This window comes from Neodiprion fabricii, chromosome 3 (assembly GCF_021155785.1).
Source record: "Neodiprion fabricii isolate iyNeoFabr1 chromosome 3, iyNeoFabr1.1, whole genome shotgun sequence".
Taxonomy (NCBI): Eukaryota; Metazoa; Arthropoda; class Insecta; order Hymenoptera; family Diprionidae; genus Neodiprion; species Neodiprion fabricii.
Genome location: NC_060241.1, coordinates 22,095,515 through 22,119,572, shown reverse-complemented (window position 1 = coordinate 22,119,572; position 24,058 = coordinate 22,095,515). Strand labels below are relative to the sequence as shown.

The 24,058-nt window shown below is 42.3% G+C and overlaps 1 protein-coding gene across 2 annotated transcripts in view; it reads right to left on the bottom strand.

Moving 5' to 3' along the window:
- Positions 1 to 24,058, bottom strand: part of LOC124177782 — a 53,083-nt gene that overhangs the window by 7,176 nt on the left and 21,849 nt on the right. For both annotated transcript variants that reach the window (XM_046560583.1, XM_046560582.1), the window contains exon 3: positions 2,189 to 2,332. In XM_046560583.1, the coding sequence (XP_046416539.1) occupies positions 2,189 to 2,332 (144 nt within the window). The remainder of the gene's footprint in view (positions 1 to 2,188; positions 2,333 to 24,058) is intronic.

The following is a 24,058-nucleotide window of genomic DNA, read 5'->3' as shown; positions in this document are numbered from 1 at the left end:
AGTGGAAACTTCAAGTTCTCAAAATCTTTTGCTGCACAACTGTCATTAAAACGCGGTTCTAGATCAGCACAACAATACCGAAATTTTACAACAACCGATTTAAGTTCCGATAACAAGAGTATTACTGGTAAAAATCTCCATTTGTCTGGGCTCGATTAACCATTCAACATTTTGTCAACAGTCACGACGCGATTGCGGGATTCAGGACCAATTTTGAAGGGAACGCGTTAAGGTTGTATCCAAGAAATTGCACGTTTTACGAAATAATTTTCCCCTGCAGATATAACTCTTCGTTGCCGTCACATCGTCCCTCTTTCACGCGCGTTAATCCCAGTGACCTTGGTCGATCGTAACGCTCTTCGTTCGCTGCACTTAACGCCAAGCCTAAATTACTGAGATCTTGATCGTCGAGCCAATTTCTGAGAGGTGAGAGGTGAGGCCCGTGTATCTCGCACGAACACCTCTGCGCCGTGGTGGCGTTGCGATACCGGCCTTACCGCATAGTAATAAGTGCAGCGGACGGCGGCAGCCGCCGTCCCTCCCGCAGGTTCGAAGGGTTCGCACTCGAGACGAATGACGCAATTAACGCGACCTGCCCGCGCGGACGCTTGCGTGCCGTTTATGGCGAGCCGATCCAGGGAAACCCTTGACGCCCAGGCGACGATGTTGCCTCAACTCGTAAACGAAGCCGTTAAAACGTATGTAAAATAAGATAGCACTAAGGCTTACGGGTGAACCTTACTGTCCGACATTTTTTCATTCGACGGTAGAGCGAACTGGTGGTCGATATAGAAACTTCCTACGTCAGGAGCGTACGTAAATGCAAAATTATTTTTGGTGCCTATCGAGCTTCAAATATATGAAATTTATTGTTCTTACGCGAATATATACTATAATGTCAATTCTAGGACAGCATAGAAGGTTTCGCAATAAGTCGTAATATATGTAAGTATTGTTGTTTTGCTAACTAACTGATGTTATTGCAGCTACGTGTTATTCAAACGACTTAACTGCTATTGTATTTGTTTTCAGACTCAAACCAGTTATAATGGTCATGCTCATACTCAACGGATCTGTGAAATTTCAATTCAATTGGCTGTTTTATTTCATAGTTACGTGATAGTAACATTTCAAGATCTCAGCATAGGTTCTCACGGAGAAATTAAAATTTAAACCAAAATTTCCGTGATTAATACAAACGAGTCTTTCGAACTTTGTGTAAAAACATAATCTCGGCAACGGAATGAATCTTACTACTGAATTTGAACAACGATACGCTCATAAATTATACACTACAGGCACTATGACGCTGAAGAGTAATATTGAAATGAGTTCTAATTACTTGCGATAAAAATAAATTGTGATCAAAGAGTCCAGGTGTCCCTTAATCAACGAGGGACGTTTCACAAGCTGTACATGTTTTTGAATTTTATTCATCAAACATCTTTCAATGTCACTATCTTTTGATAGGTATGAAATGACCGAAACATCCTCATGCATCACCTGGATGCCGCATTCGTTAGGAAGCGACTATCTCACGTTTTCACCGTCAATCAGCAGGCTTTACTTATTGATAATAACAAAAGACATGCATTACTCATTTCTCGAGTAAGTCCTGAGAAAAGCAGTCATGATCGGAACACAGAGAACTTGAATTCTCCAAGTTTGCCAACTCTCGAAAAGGTCGGTATTTTTTTTTTTTTTTTGTTTTTGTTTTCCGGAAACGTATCGGTGGAGGCTGTTTTTCCGTTTCAAACCTTACTTGGGACTTGGCTGATTCAGATTGCAATATGCTTCTTGCATATATCCAACGCGTCGCAAGGTGTCGGTGAAGTCGTTGGTACCGCTCTAGTCGTTCGTCAAGCTTTGAATAGAAATTTAACGACTCGGTTTCCACAATGATTACAGTTCAAATCGCGTCTTAATGTCGGGTGCATTTAGAAAAGAGAATAGCGCAGTGACAATAGCAGCGTGAGTCATTGCAGCGTCTGAGAGGAAATTGCGCACTCACCTTATAAGCGACCAGGGACTGCAGTCCTCGCGAGTTTTGAATTTGAGTGGGCAGGGCGAGGTGAGCGGATATAATAGGGAATAAATACAATACCGCATACACGGAGCTAGTTGAAAACTGTCAAAGCAGACGGAGCTCCATATTCAGACAGAATACAATTTACTAGCGGACACTTACCCATTTTTGAATGTGTCAGGGTGTAAGCTCGGAGCGGTTTTGCCAGAAGGAACGCCGGGACTCCGGCTCGAACCAGAGCGCCGACTCTCCTGTAAACTCTCGCACTTCCGGTTCCGCTACCTGGCGACACCACGGAAAACCAACCTGAAACACAAAAAAGAAAGTTGGTCGTAATAATTTATGTAGTGAGGTTTAACGTGATACTGTTGAAGATTGTATTTTTAAATTTGAAATACTTTGGTTACGTTATCAAACACACCCACGATGTTCAGCATCAAGGAATAAAATATGTTGCAAAACTGAATCTGATTGAACGTGTAATTTATTCAATGGTGTGCATCACTGACTAGAATATAAAAACAATGATTATAATTAAGAGTTAATTAAGAGTTATTAAGCAATTGCCTTCGAGTGACTCGGCATGACTTCGACTTGACTTTTTCCGTTCTGACAAAATCAATTGCCATTGATTTCGTGGTACGAATATTTGTAAATTTTCGTCAAGTTTGCGGTTTAATACACTTTTCCAGGAATCTCTACAGCACAGAAATACGAAAATTAACTTTAGAAACGTGTTAATTTCAATGACAATATTAAATGTACACACGATTCATCTGAAATGGGGTATATAAGTGAAGTGAATAGGCAAATAATATAACCACGGTGTAAATAAGGGTCGTATTGATAGAACGTCGAGATTCCTTGGATCGTCGTTAAAACGTAAGGGTATGGGCGGGTATAACATACATCTACCTAAAACGTCACCGATGGTAAATACCTGCGGTAATTTAAATAAGAAATTTACTACCGACGTAGCACAACTGAGACAGAACAGGTCAAGATAATCGCGAAGTAATTTACAATCGGGGTTACACATCCGTTTCTTGTCATTGCTATTTACTATTTACTAGTAGTATTCACTGGGGCTAAGGCTAGGAGGGCCAGGGGACGCAAGGTATATTACTTCGAGTCCGATCAGCAAGCCAGCTTGCGGTTTATGGTACGCTTACGCTGCCTCTGCCACGCCGCTCGATTGACTTACGACGCCGATCGAAAGGCCATGTTACTTTTATTGGAGTTCAGAAATTTGTCATCGATACTACCAAGTCCAGCTGCAACTATATTACTCGTCCACGGATTGAGCGTTCGACTTCGCATGCGCGAGCTTTTTCGGACCTTCGTGCACGGCAAGTTCGCCACCTCAAATTTCAGCTGTTGAACACGTTTCGTGAAGGTTGTGTAAGAATTTTCTTTGGTTAAGCAGATATTGAATAGCTAATTTTAGGGTTTAGCAAGGGCTTGTAAAACTTTTGTTATCAAATGACCGACGACTGGTGACTCCTGCGAATCGTCACAACGCCATAATTTCAATTCGCCACTTGGCTCGGGAGATTTTGACACTACCTACGAGTAAGTTGGCCCCCCTTGCTTTTCACATTAAAATATTATCGCGTTATGATTTTACCGACCTTAAAAGTTCAACTATTCTGCGCGTGCGCTATTCGTTAATCAGCATTCCAAAGTTCACCGTTTACATACGGTAAGGCTTTATGCTCGATTACAAAAGACACTGGAAACACTGAAGATGATCACGAAGCCAAAGTAGAAGAAAAAAAAAAAAAAGGAGAAAAACTAATCAAAAAGAAAACACGCAAAGTGAAAAGTAGTTATCCTGGTTGAATGCCCTGGCAGACTAATACAACCCACCATTCAGCCTTTTCGGATGCCTCAGGGAATACCGCGAAGTCTGTCGATGAAATCTAGGGGAATCCTCAATCAGTTGATACAAGAATTTGTGAACGCATCCTCCAGATTTACGATATCGGTATTTACGAAAGCCGTGCTTTATTATGTTCAACCATATTTCACACCATTATACATATACCCGTGTACGTTGGGTGAGGGCCTCTGTAATTTGATTACAAGGCATTATTACCATGAAACCACGTTGCGCGATCATAATTTTTTTTTATTATTAAACTCGATTACAATTTTTTTTTAATTCGCGTACCTCCATGATCAGAGAGTTTAACTCTACAGGCTGGCGATTGTGGTGAGGGATAACGAATATTGGCGGTAAATTGCCGCTGCTCGCTCGTGAAACTGCCGATCAAATTTCATCCTCCTTGCGCACCGTCCGATAGTATTAATTTGAATGTTTATTAGCAACGCAAGGTCCGGCCATCAGTCAGCGTGTGATAAAATTTTTCCCATGGTAGGTGAAGAAAGACTTCAAGTCCTATCGCTCGGTCTTGCAGAAGAAAGTATAAACAATGGAATTGATGATCACTATTTTATAGTCAGGTTCGAAGTTTCTACAAAGGTTCGCGATTCGGTCGACAATAACACGTCTATTAATCAACAAAAATCTTTATTCCAATTTTATATTCTGTTTTATTTGCCTAATTTTATAATACGTTTAATTGTTAACCATTAGAATTTCAAATGTAATTAAATTAACTTTGATAATAATCCGAGGTAACGTGCAACCGAGTAATAACAATTTCGTTAGATTCGTGGTTAGAATTCCAGAAGTCTCGTCGCGTTCAACTATTCTCAAGCGGTCAAGTATCAAAGGTGCTCTGAAAATGCCAAATTGTTCACAGGCATAGATCGATTTTCAAACGGTAGCTTTTTCTCCTATTTTTAACGAATTCCAATACATTTTTACAATTTCATTCTTAATTTTCCAAATGTTCAATTCGAACAGTTTTCCCTCAAAAAATCAACCGTCTATTTGTTTAAAATCGCCTGTATCACGCCAAAGCACATCCACCTTACGGCATCGCTTATGCGACAAAAATATTGACCCGGATCTTCCTTCGGGCAGGAAAGGGCTGAGCATGATCGGCACGACGCGAGTCGAGCTGTCGAAACGATTGTTTCATCCCCCGGGGTTGGAAGTTGGCGTGACTTTAACGGTGGTAGTTTGCAATTGATGCAATTGCTCGGAGGTCGATTCACCTCGACTTCGCGGTCTCGCAGGGATGGTGGAGAAGGTCAGCGAAGGTACAGAACGACGGCCCCAGCTCGAGTCTTGAGGGAAATTTTTATGCGGTCGCTAACAAGCTGTTATAAATTTTATACAATCTCAGTGTTTATAGCCCGCAAAGTTGCCTTTACGAGGCTCGAACTTTGCTATTATTTATTTTTACGACTGGACGTACGCCGCAAGGCTTGAAACGATATGCCATGCCTTACGGTACACGGATAGGTAATCCCGAGAATTTCGAGCGCGGGCGGATGAGGTGCCGTATGGCTATTAGCCGCGGTATTAACCAGGGCTCGAGATATCGTGACGGGATCGGATTCGCGGTGGATTTAAAGATCGGAGATCAATCACACGTCACAAGCCGTGTTCGTTACCTCTCGGAACGAGATTAGAGCTGCCCACGCGGGACGGGAAACGAACTCGAGTAGGTGGCTATTGGCGATCAAATTGCGATTCCGACTCTTAACGGACCCTGGAAGAAACCCATTAAATCTGCCAAGACCTCGTAGCTACTCAACTAAACAATATTTCAACTCGGCGGCTGACAGCGGGGAACGAAATTAAAAGACAATGAAATTATACGCACAGACCAATAACAGGGGGGGGATTTTTGTCTCGTGACTGATTAATATCTGAGGTAAAAATTTTTCGTGGGCGATTCTAGTCCTTCGTTTCACGTTTCCTTTGTGTCGCGGATGTTGGCACAGAAATTTGCAAACTTTTTTTGTATCACCATTTGGGGCGCCTTGACCCGGATTCGGGTAACTCAATTTGGCCCACTTGAAAAACAAGTCTTAGAATAGATTAGTGCGTATTTTAGAAATTGAAGAGTAAAGGTTAATTGGATATTATCAGAGTCGCGGTAAGATATTCAAAAATTGCCTAGTGGAATGAAGAATTATTGATTTCTGAGTCTATTTCACTAACCAGTTTGCGTTCTTGAATATTGATTTGTATCCAATCAAGATATTCATAGATTTTCAAGAATAAAACTAAAAAATTAATAGAGAATTGCGTGTACTTCGACAAGCCACGCACGCCGCATCTTGAAGTCATCGCCGTTCAATATTGTCGAAGTATAAACAACCTGGAAGCAGTTTACATTCCAATTTTAAACATTAACAGTTGAAGCATCGAGATGGATGAAGCAAAGAGAACATTAATAGCCAAGTTTGTAAATATCTTGTTTCAAGTTTCGTAAATAGAGAAAAAAATATCCGATATCAACTGAAATGGCTGGATCAAAAGTAGCAAATTACTTCAGCAGTTTTTTATATTATCTTCATTCCATATGAAGATTAATTTTTCCACCGATCTGCATACGCACGAATCAAAACACATCACAATTAGAGAGACACAATATTTCATAGCAATTATGTATGCAAGAGAACGCATTTTTTTGTTACCGTTCTCAACACGATAAAAAAACGAACTATAAAGCAAACAAAAGTGAGACGTATATATGGCGCTTGGCGACTCTTCGCAGCAATTAAAATAATTCGAGAATATTGACCGCATAAAAATGGTGAAAATAGTCAAAAACCTGTACTCCGACATTGATGAAAATAAAAAATAACAGTCGAGTCGTATCATAAATTCTGAAACACGTATTTCGGCACGGTTCGCAGTACCTACGTGATATATCGTTAACGCAAAACTATCGGGAATATATTGCCGTATGGTATTTATGTGAGCACATAGGCGATAGAGAGTCGACGGCTCGTAGGCAGTTGACTTTTCAATCACGGTAACACAATGAGATACAAGAATCTGGGTCATTAAGTAATACCTACTGGTTGGTTTTTTTCGACTACCGGCCACAGCTCTTGGTCTAACACGTATTCCTATCCGCGTCTATATTACGCTCCGTATAGCCCATAGCTTCACGTGAAGTACAGTGGCGTTCACACATGGGTGGATCCCGAGCGAAGTCGGCTTCTTGGGTAACGGCGTTGGCGTGTAATTGGTTAATTGTAACTCGTCTAATAAGTTTGCAGTAACGGAGTCTCGATCCTTCCGTGAAAATAAATAACGCCGACAGAGAGCACAGAAGCACAGTTTGGAATGTAATACTATATTCTCACTGTATCGATAACGTACATTACTATCACAAAGTCCGAACGATAAGAGCGATGCACGAGAGAATTGAGAATTTCGAATCTTAAATTTCAAATCTTTGTATATAATTTGAAGTAAACGGACAGTGATTCTTGATATTTGAACACAGTTTCTTTTTTATCGATTAACTCGCAAAAACGACTAGTCAACAAAGTAGGAACTCTTCGAGTATCCGTCTGACCATTGTCCGCGGTAAATTGATTTATAAGAAGAATGGCTACTTCTGGCGGCAAGAGTTCATAATGCGTGCGATCAGTAGCCCGCGTGATGCAGCGGATTCGATGCTTTTATTCTTTACGACTCTTAGTTAAGTATTAGCAACACTTAGATGTTGCTATACGGCTGTGACAATGGTTCAACTTTCTCTGGCTCGTCAATTGATTCTGATTCACTTTCTGAACAGAACAGTTACTCGGTTGTAAAAAAGAAAAGTATAAATTAGATTCGTAATACGGATCTGCAGGGATTCTGTTTAGTCATCGCGGATCGAAAGAAATCACTGCAGAATCCCGTCGATGTAATAAATAAGGGTCAAGTAACCGTTCGGCACATGCTGATAATAAAAATATCTTCCGCTTCTTCTTTCCGGTCTTTCTATCATCCCGCTTCGTTTATACGTAGTTTCTCCCCACGTCGAAGGTTTGGAGGCATATGAAAATTGCTCAGGCAAGATTATACCTGTATATATTTTCACAAAGATCATTATTTTTGGTTGAGCCTTATGATGGTCAAATTATACGTATTAATGTCAATTTGATTTTGCATACCTCCGGCGGACAAGGCTGTTTTATTTTTTCACGGATACAACCTGTTTCCCAACGTATTAATAGATTGCGCAACAAATCGGACTAAAAAATATAACGCAGCACGGTGAGGTCGAAATTTAATTCGCTTGTAAATGTCGACGCAAGCGATACCATTAATCAAGAGTGTAATATAGCACCGGGTGACGAAACGAAAATGATAACACTTTGTTTTATAACTTTTCATACGTTGCATCGATGTATGAATAACATACGCGCGATCGCACGGAGCACAATCTATCCGATGATCATGTGTAATATATTCATGCAGGTATAAGATGTAAGTGCAAAGATACCTATAGGTGAAATTCTCAGCAGCAGTCTGACGGCATCTGTCGTAACCTTCGAGGGTCTTAAGATTAACCGGTAAGTGGACGAAAATAAATCACGCTTTCTTACAATATACCGCGTGTATTTTAGCATGCCTTTGTAAATGTAAATCGACCCGTGGTCAGCGGGTATAGGTTGGCGATGCCAAATTTGCGATTGTAATTCTTACGAAAGAAGCGACAGCACCGCTGTCCGTTTGCAACCGGACCGGTGCCGAAATGGCAATATGGGTCTTGGCTCTTCCAGGTATGGATGTGCAAACACGTAACGCGATACCTCCTCAGTCGCCGTATCAAACCTGTCCAATGTGACCGAAATATTACCGCGCGTGATGTTCGCCGTATGGGTGATAATTATCACCAGGGGTTGATTACTGTTGAAATAAGGTGCACGGTTGGGAAAAGACCTTTTCAATTCACACGTATCTTTTCAAAGTCTATTGTACTCGTGAAATTCACTTAAGGTTATCAGATGTCGTTTAAGTTTACGCGAAGTCACGCAGTCACGCGTAGGTATAACCTAATTGAAATTCATGGCGTCGTTTTGAGTGATTCGAAGCCTTTCAAAATACTTTCAAGCATCAAAATCTTTCAATACTACGTGTTTCACTGTAGGTAACGAATTCTTTGGATTCCATTAAAATACTCTAAATGTCTTTTGAAGTCTTTTGAGATATTTCAGTTTTGAAATCTAGTAAAGTCATTTGAAGTGTGTTCGAATCTTCTGCGATCTTTGATATCATATAGACAGTATCTTAAAATCACTTCCTGTTACATAGTCACTTGAAACAATTTAACGTCACTTAAAGTCGTTTGAAGTCAGTTCAAGTTCTTCGACGTCTTGTAAAGTGCGTTGTCATACCTTTGAAAGTATTTGAAAAGCACTAAGAATCTCTGAACGTCAAAGTTTTGAAATCTTTGATGATAATTCAAAGTGTTTCACGGGTTTAGAAAGTCTTTAGACACAAATTATGGGTGACGTATGAAGTAGGCGTCTCGTATCTTTTGAAGTCTCCTTAAATGTTCGTAATTCACGAACTTCAAAGTCATTCCAAGCTGTTTATAATCGAATAGAAGTTATTTTAACGTGCATTCAAAACGAGTTCCAAATCTTTAGAAGTAATTGAAGGTGATTAAATGGCCTGATATTCTACAATTTCGAATTCAAGTACCTGCAACTAGGTGTAATGGTTAACAGCTGAAAATATGAGCTAGGATAGTAGTCAGTCGGTAGCTTAGGAGATCCCCGTTATTCCCCGATGCTTAGGCGATGGAGGTAATGTTGGGCCAATGGGACCAACCGATAAGCGATGTAACCACACCGCCTGAGTGTTTCATACGCGTAAAAGATACAGCGATGCAGGCCGCGCGTGTGCTGCAGCCAGCCTACCGGTGAAATACAGTTACCGTTACAGTTTGCCATTAATATGCGATTAAGTATCGCGTCTCGAAGCATAAGAAGCATAAGAAGTCACGGTAAGATCGTATGCTCGTGGTGCATATAACGCATCGCCAAGATACCCACAATAATAGCACCATACCGGTTTTGAAATTCGAAACGGAAGACGCTCGCGACACGCAGGAAGTAGTGCACGATGTCGCGGTCTTACTTTCAACGACATAAACACGTGTCAGAGCTTCGGTCAACGGGACAGCACGAGTTACTCAACGGGGACCAGGACAACAAAAAGCAGCCAGCATGGCTCGTTAAATGATTCCTTGAAGAGAACGATGTGTCCATTAAATTGCTGGAGCGAGGAGGTCAGGGCGATTGGCAGCAAGACTAAATTCCTTCCTTCACTTTCTCGTTGGGCAACCGCAGCGTAATATCGTCTATAGGTAGGCGGTTATACCGCACAACGCGTAAGTGAGATTCGTTCAAGCCCCGTATAGCACACGCTCTACGATCAGCCGCGGTCTGGCACCAGTTGTACTTTACAGGACTCCATTTCGTTCGCATGAACTTGAAAAAGTGAACGACTCGAAAATCGCGTCACGTTTCGGGCGGCGACGGAGCCGGGCGTCAAAGTTGATGCAATTACGGTGCATCCACTGTTGCGCCACATTTACCGCGGATTTTATCAGCATTTTCAACCGGTTGCAGGTGAGCGCGTCACGCCGAGGTAGGGCTGGCGCAACAGTGAAAATTGTACGTTGTGAGCACTGAACGATTGGTAAAATGGTACGGAAAGAGGTCCTGCTAGTTCGCCGCCTCGTTAAACGATCGCCAGCTAGCTGAAACAATTTCTTCTAACACAGCTCTGCAGATATTACGTCGAGACCTGCCCACTGTTCCAATGGTACATTGTGCAAGACTATAATGAGTCTCTCTATCTATCCGTCTCTCGCTTTCGCAGACTTTGGCTCTCTTGTTTTACTCCTTTCCTCCTCTATTTGTCCCCAAGCGATTTGAGCTACTCGCGATTACAGTACAAGCAATTTCGTATGCTAATTTTGATTTAGAGGGAAAAAAAAACACGCCCGAAGGCGAGCGGAACAACCTTGGAATTTTATGATGCGGCACGCAGGTTGTACGCTTTATAGCTTGTTAAACTCTTTCGAATGAGAACATACGGGTGTAATACGCTTGTGGTGCAAAACTGGTGGAAAGGCAGATTGCAGCTGGGCTAGTAGGCAAGTAACGGGGACAGGGCGACGGCGTCTTGTCGTATAACGTACGCCTTTCGAGAATTAGCGGTAAAGGTGCACTTCACTCTGTAGAGGAAACACACGCAATAGCTACAGACCAGAGCCATTGACCTAATTTTAATTGAAAGTGGTTCGGCGATCAGAAGACTCCTGGAAAATGATACGAGTTTAATATAAAATCGAAGGTAAACAGAGGTAAACGAACATAGAGTCGACACGGGATCGAGAACGTGCTCCGACTGGGTAAAAAATAAAAATGTACATACGAAAGACGGACAAAGTGTTTTAAAAAGTCCTCGAACGAAATTCTTCAGTATAATTGATCGAACATCATAGCCTGCATCTTGATTCGCATTTCGATTCGTTTGTGCCGTGGTAAATACGTCATCTGCTGATACAAGGACATCAGAAAGTGATAGTCTTCGTCAAGGTGCATAACCTCGCTATCCGAATTCATTCTTAGTCCAACGGGTTTGCGCACTTCTAAAATTTCAACTTCAGGTAGCTCAGGACCGTATAGAAAAATGATATCGTCATTCTCTTCGTCGTTAGGATCCACCTCCGAAAATGTTTGGGAATAGTTTCCATTTTCTTGGGTAGTTGTGTCCTTCTCGCAATTTACACGGTTCACAAGGTGACTCTGATTCACGTGACTTTCGTCTCGAGAGATAGAAGCATTCGGTGGGTTCAGTGCGTTTGCATAAAGATTTTCTGTAAAGTTTGAAAATATTTCCAACCTCGCTTGGCGCGACAAGCCTGGAAATTTATCGTCCTGAAAATCTGCATTCATGCGGCATACCGTTTTCTTGAATCCAGCTGACTTCAAAAATTCCAAAGTTTCACTGTTATATTGGTTACTACTGAATAACACAAGTAATTTTTGTTTTAAAAAACAAACCAGCTCGATAATTGTCTTCATTCTGGATGAAAAATCTTCTACAGTAGTGTTGCTGGTCTGGAAATTCAACATTTCTTCAAAATTTGGTAGTTTTTGTTTCAAGCCAGTGCTTTTTGAATCCTCTGAAAAATGTGTGTGACAGAAATCTAGTATACGTCGTTTCTCATTCAACCAGTCTGGTTTTGACGAAGTGTTTTCTGCAGTCAGTCGTTTCGTCAGAGGTGATCGGGAATTTGTACGCAAAACAGTACGAGTACTCTTTTTTCTCGTAAATTTTGAAGCGGTTTTCTTTGGCATAGCCTCGACGTTTGTTGCCGATACTGACTGCCAGGATCGAAGTCGTCGATGAAAATTTTCTGAATCGGCTTTAAATCCACTGCTTGAAGCCTGGTGATCAGTTTTCATAGAGTTTTTTTCACCAGACCGTCTCAAGAAAAACTCTGACGAGGAATCGATGACTTTACGTCGTACATTTTCTCTGAGTCGGATCGGAGTCTGCAATCTGCGATAAGATCGCTGTCCAGAAGAATCTACTCCAGGTTCCAGCACGGAATCATTACCAGATCGCAGCGACGTTTGTCTATCCACACTCAAATTGGAAGTTGAACATGTCGTGGGTCTCAGCGAAGTGCAATCCAAAAATAAGGAACCAGGACATGTGTAAGGCCGACGTGCGTCGATCCATCGGTGATCTTCGACTGCATTCTTGTCAACGTGTCTCGTCGACCGGCAAGAGAGGGTCCTCGCCTTCGGTGGATTTTCGTAAGGGAAGAAATCAAGCGCCTCATTCACCGTAGGATGATTATTGTTCTCTGATGGGCTTCCGGATGCGAGTTCAAAAAAGAAGGGTCTATGTACCGATGAGGCTGATCGCGTGTTACGAGAAACAGTGTCTTGGGAGTAATTCGAATGTGTTTCAAGGGTACTTTGACCTCTTTTCAAATTTTTCGACATCTCAACGACTTCTCGGTGATTAAACCAGGTTGAACCGAACCCGGATGAGCCTTGGTTTTCAGTCTTGGTCACCGGTAAGAAACTGTTACGTCTGTAAAAGCTTGGCCGGGGGATAAGGTCACGACTGCTAATTCCCCTCAGAGACTCCTTCCTGGCCCACCACGCTGGATAATTTTTACGAAAGTACAGAATGCTCTCTGACAATGAAGTCTGAGAACCAGTGTGCCGTTGAGCCGACTCCCGTTTCGGTCTTCGCAGTCTGGAACCTTCGCGTAGAAACGCCAGGTTTCGGTAGTATCGCCAGCTCGATCTACGCCGGAATTTTTTTGAGAATCTGTACTCTCTGCTGTGCGAATTACGGATACGGTTCCAACTATTCCTCATCAGTTCCGCTACAACAGAGTAGTACGAGCACATTCATCATAAGATGTCGGTACAATGGGGAAGAAGCATTGCAATGGTGCGCGGAACGGAGTGAACTGCGCCCGTTACCTGGCTGGTTCAAAGTCTTAGCGATATCCGTCCAGGTGTTATCGCGAATCGTGCGCCTTTTGTAATCCACGTGAGTAGGATCCCACAGTAAATTTCTTTCCCTAACCTTTTCAATGAGGTCACGGTTTTCTTTTGGGGTTAAAAATCCAGTCATATTGGACTGTCGCCAATTTAAAACACTCCGCGATAATGTCAGGCACGAACCGAAGCTTGCCGTCGGAGAGTGACAATCGAATTCGTGCATCTCTTCTGTTTGGCCCGAGCATCATAACCTTGGCGAGCATCCATCACTGATATTGAACGGTCCTTTTTCGTTCCCTTTAACGTGTCTCGAAGAGCGGAGTCATGGTGGCGATGCAGGCAAGCGCTGTAGTAAAGATCGTAGGAAAAATACTCGCACCGTCATTTGTCAACGTTGGTTGGAACCGGGTTAATTGCAGTGTCAAGACTACAGGCGGCGTTTACCAGCTACGTCACGCTAGCGTCACGCAAGCCGTATCTCAAAGTTGCTTGCATCTTCGCCGCGGAGGAGTCGCTCCTATACATTATACGTGTACCGACTTGTAACAAAAGCTCGATTGTAAAAACCAGCACAATATCATCGGTTACCATAGGCAGAGATCGACTATACGTACACTGTACAATAATGCCTATAAAAAGATACTGCCCGTTGCGGCATGCTGCTTCTTGCTCGCGCATGCAGGGCGTTTCGACTTCTCGCGTTCCAGGATTGATGCACGCTACGTGACACGGGGCGTGCTTATTCAATTGCATAACTCACGTTACACGTTCGCACGCACACCCCAAACACTTCCTCGTTAACCTCTCATCACCTTGAGAGATTTCCGAGTGAGCGCATTGTGCGCACCATTTCTCCGCTGTGTGGGCGCAATAAGTCCCATCGTATTTATAAACGCAACGTGCAACGAACGAGCAACGAACGTCAGCTGCAGCGTTGAATAGTTTCGGACTCAATTATCATTTCAGCATCAGCGTGAAAATATCGGTTCGAGTCAGCAATGGGAGAAGACAGATCCAACTACTTTTGATAGTCTCAAATTTCCGATTCAACGAACAAAATTAACATTCTACGTTAATGTTAACTGTTACAAAGACTTTAGTTCGCGAAAAATGAAGTACTTGTGATGTAAACAACAAAAATTTTAATAACGCTTTCTCATTAGTACACTCGACACATCAAATGAGACTGAAATCGAATTGAAAGATTAAAAAATATGTATATTTTCTATCTTGAGATATCAGTTATCTTTAATGTCACCGACGTAAATTGTTAATGGCCAGTAAACTAAAACCAGTTTCACAGTACCCAAAATTCTAATTCCATGGTTTCTGTCTCATTGGTTTAAGTCATCAGGTTTTGCATGGAACGATCAAAACAAAGCCTTTCATACCGGTCCCCTTAAATTTCCACCAGTTTCAACCAGTCCTATGTGAGGTCTAGATCTAGTTCAAGGAACTTTAAGTAAAAAGAAGAGGCTCTCTTAGCGACTTGACTCGCGCTGACCCAAAACTCCGTCCTAACGGCCCGCCTCACTATCGTTTCTACCTCTTCAACGGGCATGACCACGACACGTTGGAGTGCTCGTGAGCGGTGGTCGTCGTGGTATCCAAGCTGTTCATGCTGGTGGAACAAATAGCCGTCGGTGCCCGTGACATAACGTTGTGATCGGCGGTTACGAGGTAAAGATTTTTATCGAGTCGTCGGTAACCGATCGACGAACGGCGAACACGCCAAACATACTTTCTCCCTCGTGGAGCGTGGCCTGGAGGCTCACGAGGCTTACGGAATGACCTTGTGCCTTCTCCGCACCTCTCGTTGCGCCACTTTCCATTTCTTCCGGGTACAAGCCGATCGATCGCTCTTCGTTCTCTTCTCAACTCACCGGGCCGTGCAACACCTTCGACCGACGCCCGTTCACCTGGCGAATCTTCCACTTGCTCCCAAAGACCCCCGTGTTTCTTTCCAACTTTCATTTCAGCGCGTCCTAGAGCACGCTTACGGACTATACCGACTCTGCCCTGAACGGGCGAAGCCCTGGGCGCATGCCGGCATTCCTTAGAAAGCAAGCCGGACAGTGCCCGGTTACGCACGAACAATGACCAGCGCCCGGGGCCGATCTCTCGAACGTTGCCTCCCCGGTGCACTGCCCCCCCCCCCCCCCCCTCCCCCGCCTTTTGCCGGTGGCGATCCGGACACACTCTTCCGTTCCCCTCGACCGAGGACCCGTTTGGTCTTAATCCGGTCTGGATCCCGATCGGTTCTTGGCCGATTACGAATGCGATGCCCCGGGAGAGCACGACGTGGTCAGGTTGGTTCGAGCTGGCTGCATTTACATTTCGATTATACCACTGCAGGTACGTAGAACGCTGGTCCAGCCCGGATCCTCGAGATCCTGTGGCATTCTGTATACTTAATACCAGCTGCAGATCGCTTGCTCAACTACCCTGCACTCCTTCCCGTGACTCGATACCATGGACTTATCTGCACGATACCACTCAAATTTTCTCAAGCAATGATAGACTAGCTCGGTTTGTGCCTTATACATATCTCGTAAGCGCCAGATGAAACGATCTTTTCAGATTGCGATCTGTGATTCAGAAGCCTTCAACAGTGCTGATTTCGAGCACCTTCGAGGAGTACTGTGCTCTTCAAGGATCATCCGTCGAGACAAACAGAGCGATGTATACGGCTTCTGAGTACGCAGCGAAACCCTCGATTATAAGTTCCCGCGAACGTGGGCGCCGTCGTTTTTTGAAACCGAGTGGTAAACAGTGCGTAGATCTTCACGCTGCGGATCTACCACTTTGGAAAGAGTCGAGCGTCGAGAAGTAACGTTACTTTGCGTGGTCCCCGTGCCACGCTTCTTGGAGAAGAGCTAAACCGGAGGCGACAACTCACCGATGCCTTGGCTGACGTGTTACGCTTGTACGCAGTGTTCCGCTTCCTTCTACAACTTGGCTTTGCACCGTCTTCGCGACGATCAAGAAACAGTCAGAGTTTAGATACGCGTTTTAGAGTCGTTGCTCTTCACGTTGACATGGTAATTATCTAAGATTGAATTCCAGTAGCAATTGCGCTTCACTGTTATACAAACCAATCATTTTTTGATCAAGCGACTCCTTTGTCGGACTTGGATGGCTCAATTTAATCGGGCATTGATGGATTGTCGACACGCGAGGCAAACTCAAATTATGGCTATACACGAATCATATCGTCACCTTGGCTCCTGCATGGCTAAACAAACCTCTTGTTCAGCGAATCATATATTGATAAAAACTCCGGTCACGTTCTCATTATTCTAAGCCCGACTTTGATAGGTTAAAAAATCGTTCGCCATAATGACACGTGACTTTAAGTATTCAGGACAGACGATTCGTTTATATATTTGACCTCGGATTGCTGCAGGAATCAACGGACAAGAATTCTGTGTGCAAGATCTTATGAAAATGGAAGGATACGTTACATTTATTTTTTGTTAACGGAAAAGAAAAAATTGGGGCCGCGAACAGGGTGCTTTTTCTCCATCAGAAATAATCTATGAAACTTCGTGCACTTCAGGGTGAAATAGCCGACAGGGATAAAAAGTTGTGGGAATGATACGGGACCGTATAGATTTCGTGCCTGTGTTACAAACATTATGGTACCTTTGCACGAGTCACGATCGACGAATGTAATGCACGAATTACCATAACCACTCCCTTTGCCATGACATAGGGCGTGACCAAAGTAAATTGAAGTTGCCTAACTTCGGTCCATTAATCGATTCGTTTTTCTCTTTCACGATTACAAACGCTGAAGACCTCGTGCCAAGAAGCGGGGTATTATTAAACCTGGCCAAAACACTCCACGCCCAAATAATTTACGTGAATATAACCGGAAGAAGTGTCGTTAGAGCGAGACCCGACATCGTTGAGTATATTATGAATATCATGATGCGTAGGTAGTTTTTTTTCACCACGTAATACGATCTTAAAAATCGATCGATGGCTGAAGCAGCGCGGAATAGAACTTGGAAAGAAGAAGCAGTGCCCAGTAAAAGGTGAAGAAGACGTTTCCGATTGATCCTCGAAAATCGCCCAAAAACGAACCGATAATTAAAGGTCATCGAACAATTATATAAATATCTGTAACTTTGGAAGATCGGTTAGCGTCAAAGGAAAAATCGAAGTTCGAGGTCACCGTTGATCTTCGGGTATTTCAAGTCTCGGTCGATAATTATACTCACAACCTAGTTCCGAGTATTTCTCGGGCAGAATCAGTTTTTGCGCAACCCTTAGCTGCCACCGCGTTCTTGAAGCGGGAACCATCGCGCCAACTTCGATCTCCTCTTCCAAAGAGTCAAAAGAAGTTGCTGTCCTTGTGGACGTGAGCACCGGAGGAGCGGACTCCTTTGTCTGTAGGTCAACCATTGTCTCCCAGTATCAAATTGGCCAGTCTTTTCTTACATCACAGCGTCGAATAAATATGAGAGAAGCCAACTAAGCGGAGGCTTCTTAATTAAATTAGATTCTTTTTCGCCTATTTCCTCGGCCACAACGGTACCGTCTCTTCATACAGATTTACTTCTGAGATATCCGCGTTAAAGTCCGTTTAGACAGTGGCCAGTTGATTTTCCCGGGGTTTAAATGAACCGGGATATAACTTGTAACTTTGACAATCTAACGATGCCATGTTTTGGACTCGTGTAATTTATCTTGTCGAGCAATTCCGGTTTCCGAAAGTGTCTCCTTAAATGAAATCCTGAAAATTGTGGAACCCTCGGTGCGATCCAAGGTCCAATCAAGTTCCTACACAAGTTGTGCGTAGTTTGGCGTGAATCACGGACCATTTCAGCCGGCCTCGGATGAAGAAAATGACGGAATATGGAGGCATGTTTACGCGTGGCATGCCTGCCGCTCGGATAGCTTTTTGCACAACTTCACAAACCGAACGAACCGACGCTCTACCGCAGAACGAGCCTCTGCGCTACGAGCTGCTCAGTGTGCTCGGTAAATAAATTATTATGTAGAACATTAAAGGTGCGGCTGAGTTGCGCAACAACAACAGGCAATTCCTGCTCCTGAGCCGTTTTAGCGGCCGCAGTTCCACCGGGAGGTAAAGCTTTTTATTGCGTACTTAGGACTGAGCTGCTACGCCAAAATTTAAACCAAACGGACGTTGGCGGTAGACTTGGCCACCATTTTGAATCTCGATGCTGAACAAAAAGATTTATAAAAATTGTTCAACCCGTATTATACGAACAAATCATGCGCGTCGAATATAACAGAATCTACAACAAACTTGACGTAGTTTGGAGTGAATCAACACGTACAATTAACTCTCATGGAACATTCGCCGAAATGCGAACGATTCATCGCATTGCAGTTGATAATTTTTCACGACGACCGTAGTTCGCGCTACGATTTTAACCCAAATCACGATAACTTTATAGATTTTACAGGATTTGGGCTATATTAAAAACAAAGAAAATACCGCCTGAAACGTAAGGTGATACAAGTTTGAAAAGACTTTGCGCATTCGTTACCCTCAAATTTCGGCGAAATATTCAACATCTTAATCTGTATCAATCTATTTTCAACAAATTTCACCCGGATTTAGCAAAAAGTGAGAAAAGTTTTGTAGTCGATGAGTTCGAACAACATTCCAGGGTCATCGGAATGGCGGATAAAAAATCCGTCTTCGGATGTCTAGTTTCATGGAATCTCGAAATCGTCCCTTTTGGCTGGAAATATGCCGGGCACCTAAGAAACGGTGCAGCTGGATTGGATACAAATTATATTCCGCAGGGTTCCGGAGAGTCATATAGCATTCGTTTATGTGTTAAGTCGTGCTAACCGGGTGAGAGAACCGCGTCTGGATGCATAACGCAGGTTATTTCTCGGGCGTATTCGCAACAGATGTAAATACCTTCAGGGCATAAGCCATCTCTTATTAAATATACGTTATCGTACCCGACAAATTGCTCGGGTTGGTTAGAATAATTAGCATGGGGGCCGAAGCGGCCCGCCGCGCATAATGTGCATGTGTATAATATGTATGTATTTATGTATGTACATGCCCACGTGTAAATGCATGCGCGTACCGAGTCGCATAAGAGCGCATGATGATCCTCTTATTGTGTTACCCAACACAGCTACATTTAATCAACGCACTGACTTAATATATTAGCATGGCTTGTTAAGAATGTAATTTAATATGTGACGTTTGCATGCCAGCTTCTGACAGCCTCCGCTGCCTGTACGTGAGCAAAGTCTCACGTGGCTTAAAAGGCTCGAGTAGGTATTCAGTGCTCGATGCGCGTGAGCTTTGCGTTATTTAGAAACTAGTTACAGACAGATCAATTTCCAATTTTATGCCATACAAAATGTCCTGTAACTCCTTGACAGTCATTTTCTTAGCGGTAATGCGCATAAAAAATGGAAAACGTGGTGGTTTGAGTGAATTCGGTGAACGAGAAATGGAAAAAGTTATACTCGGTTTGGGTGAAATTTTGGTACCCGTGGTGGGAGTTATTGAGGTCACTGATTACGAATGTGAAGTAAAAATTCAGAAATTCGGAATAACTCGACCCGTTGTTTGAGAGTTCGTTTCAGATTTATAATCGTCATTGCAATTATTATACTTTGAGAGATACTCGTTTTTCGAGATATTACTGCCTACTGCCAACACATGTCCTATCGCTATTGCCTTTAATTAGTTATCGATGTTACTTTTACGGTTATTTATTCAACTACGAGACTTCTATGAATAAAGCCGTTTTCAGTCTGCTATTTCCTCTTCTATGCCTACTGCAATCGCCATTATAATAATGATACGGCTGATGATGTCATCGCCATTGCCACTGCTATTTCTATATTTCTCTTCCTGTGCCTGTTCCTGTTGCTAATAATATCGCTTTCGCTATTATCATGATTACCTTATTTCATGCGGTGAAGCTATTTCTGCACCATCACGAACGCGTTTAGTCCAAGGATGCGTGTATACGTCAAAAGATGCGGTGCAATTAAACTCTTCCAACAATTCAGGAATTCATTCACTACAGCTACTCTGCATTCTCGGATAAAACGTACGTATAACGTAGATCGATCGATCAGACCAAGATGAGAAAAAACGTTTCATGCACGCCATCCAAGAGCGACTGCATTACAACAGCTAGCTGATCCCTGCAAGATGGCTCAGCTCCGTGCCATTAAGAAACTAATCGTGCAGTAAGATAGATTAAATTCACAAAAACCAACAATAATTTCAATAATTTTATCGCAAAGTTCATTTGCCATTTGCGCAATGGATAGTTCGAACCTAAAATAAACACAAATAGGAAAAAAGAAACAGAAGTTGGTTGATACTGGGCGGGGAACCGTTCTTAATGCGATTTTAATTATGAGTTAACTATAAGTGATTAGTTTTGGTGAATTTTGTGGGCTAAATTCTCAGCCTTGAAAATTTAGTCCACTGTATAAACGCATACTTCAATTCATTTTACTATCATTTTGTTTTGCTTGAAATACTACTTACAATTAGCAGCTACACCGAGTTCCCAAAATTGATCCTTGAGCCGAAATTAAAGTACCAGGGTCTTAACAGTGGCCATGTTTTGCACCAGGGTTTAATTCACCTGTCGAACACCTCTTCTGTTTAATACTCTGGCGAATAATCCACGCCGAATATCGTCATCCACGAGATTGTTTTTGAACTAATCACTCGAAAAATACCGAATCGTTGTCGAAAATATATATCTCGAAATATACTTGTACGTGCGTAAAAGTGTTAGCGAACAGGAGCAGCAAAGGAGATTGATAATTCAAAAATCAATACGGTTTCCCTTATTTATCACAAGTCACACTTTAGGGATTTATCAAATCCGTATATTTGTGTGAAGCGAAGATTTTCCAAAATATGCAGCAAAAAAAAAAAAAAACTAACGAAGTGTAAGGATTAGATCTCGACTTTTTGTTTCAAATGACTTCATAATGTTTGAAATATCAAATTGACGAACAGAAGAAAATCTGTTCCAGTTAATTTGCAATAAATAGTTTTTTCAAGAAAATAAGCCGTGGTGAAATAAAATCGAACGAATCTGCTAGATTTTGAACTATCTTTAAAAGAGATTTAAAACGGGCAATCTATATTTGGAAAAAACTTTAGTTTTGCAATTTCAGTATTTCGCCCACAGTTTTCCATTACATAAATCTATTAAAATCTCAATGTTCGACCATATCGTTTTGAAATCAACGAAAAGATATTGAATTTCGACTCACCAACAGGACCGCCTGAATTTGTCCGATCGCGAGCATCGCAGCGATCGATTAAAGAAGTGGTTTACCATCTGATAACGAGATTATCAGTGCGCGCCTTGGGGCGAATAGAAGTAAGACGACTCGATGATCGGGAAACTGTTTCGGCCACCCAGAAGAAGTTCGGAGTTATAGGAAGAAGGCGAGCAGCTTGAGAATCAAGTTGTGTAACGGGGCGAGAAATAGCTCCGCCGAGACTCCGCGGGTGATGGAACGCCGTCCGTAGCAAGCACTGCAGCTAGACGGGCATTCGATATAGATGCAAATCGGTACCGAATACAGGTGAAAATGCAGCGCAGCTCGGCCGATCGTAACTCAAACCCTGCTCGCTCATTGCGTCCGCTTTGGCTCATCGGCCGGGGCTGGGCGTCCTTTTCCCTAGCAGCGATCCTCGTAAAAGTCCGCCTGGATGCCGAGAGACTTTCGATTTCGTGCGCCGCGCGCTCTTAGAGACCGGAGAAACGGCGAGGATTTATATGCGAATCTGCTCGAGCATTCGACGCGATTTTAACACGCCGCGCTCTCCTACAGGCGCTGCGCTCGGCGCGCAGGCGTCAGGTGCGCCGGCTGAGAATCGCGATACGCGCTCGCTTCTGCGCATGTGCGTGCGCTACGACGCGCGAGGAAAACCGAAGGGCTGAGCTCCGCGTATCTGGCTGTAAATCAAGGGTTTATGCATTGAAGGAACCGAGCGAAACCACTTCCGTTGTATTCTCGGGGTTTCAACGTCGTTTTCACCCATCGCTGAGCCTGTAACCAATTTTCAACGCGCTTTTGCTAAACATATTAACTTCTGAACTGCACAAATAATCATGGTCGATACGGCAAATTTTTCTTTGGAAGACAAAAAAATCCGCCAGAGAATGTTTCACACCAGTGTTAAGAGCCCGTTGAATGAATTTTTTCTCAACTTTGGCTGCGAGTTTATGCATTCGCAATTAACAATTTAGACGTATTTTCACATTGCTTTTCCAGGATCTTTAAGGTTCTTTTTAACTTTAATCTTACTTTTCATATACGTGATTCTAATTATACATAAATTGCTCTCAAATATGATGATTCTTTTCAGTTCTCGGTCATATTATATCAAAAACCCACACCAGCAAATTCAAACCTATCCAAAACATTGATATAATTGTAATTTTTCTACATACGAATAGTTGACTTGTTGACAAAAAATAAAAGTCGGTAAAACCAAATCGTCAGATTAATTCACGCGTCTCGACAACTGATACGAAAATGGATTCAGTCGAATTTCATAACATTATTTGTATTAATGAGTTTTTAGTACATGTCTACTCATTACATACAGTTAATCGAAGAGTTTTCAGCAACGGTAAGAATCAATGCAAATATACCTTCAAACGAACTCCATGTTTTCGCATATGACGGAAGAAATCCGAATACACATAAGATTTGAATTTCACGATAACAATATTTCAAAAAAAAATATATATTTACGGTGGAAAATGTGTAGTAAAATCTGTAAAATTCTTTCCAAAAGATGCAAATCCTGTGAAGAAAACTGTAATCCACGAAGAATTTCTTTTAATATTTCTTCGATTTTTATTCTTAACAGATTGTAGTAATAATTCGCAGACTTTTAAAAGGATATTTTGATGAGACACGCAGATTGATTTGCACAGTGAGAAATATTTTGTTGACTTGATTACTGTGTCGACTAAGAATTTCCGTTAGAACCTGGAATAATAACTACCTGACATAGTTAGGACGAGTGTGTAATTTAGTAACGGGATGTAGGCCGTAAAAATGTAGTAACACTGATGCTGCCGCGTTCTGGTAAATTATTTGAGTAAACACACGATAGTGAAAGTAACTTCATACTATCCAGTTATTGCATCCAATTATGTTTATTACAGTTACTGGCATAGAATTTTACCAAAAAAAAAAAAAATAACTCGCAAGTTTGCCGAATAAGAATGTCAAAGAATTTGAAAGATCGTAAAGTGGCAAAACCAATAAACTCCGGTAAACCTAATCGTAAATGTATTAGCATTCAAAATTACGTTGATCGTAACTGATCTATTCTTAAAGATATTTTTACCATTTTACTGTAAGATTGGCAAAGTGAATTCGATCTATAAGTCAAGTCTACTTTCAACCTTTAATCAAAGCAAAAATGTTTGTAAGCAAAAACATGATGAAACAAATGTTTAAAGCGTGCAATTGACGCTGATAAAATTAGATCTAGTAACAAAAAGTCCTGGTGGGTGGAAAAAAAAAATGTAAAACACTAAATCTCAACTATCTAAACATCGAGTTAATGACAACATCATAGGCAAACGGAAAAATCAATAT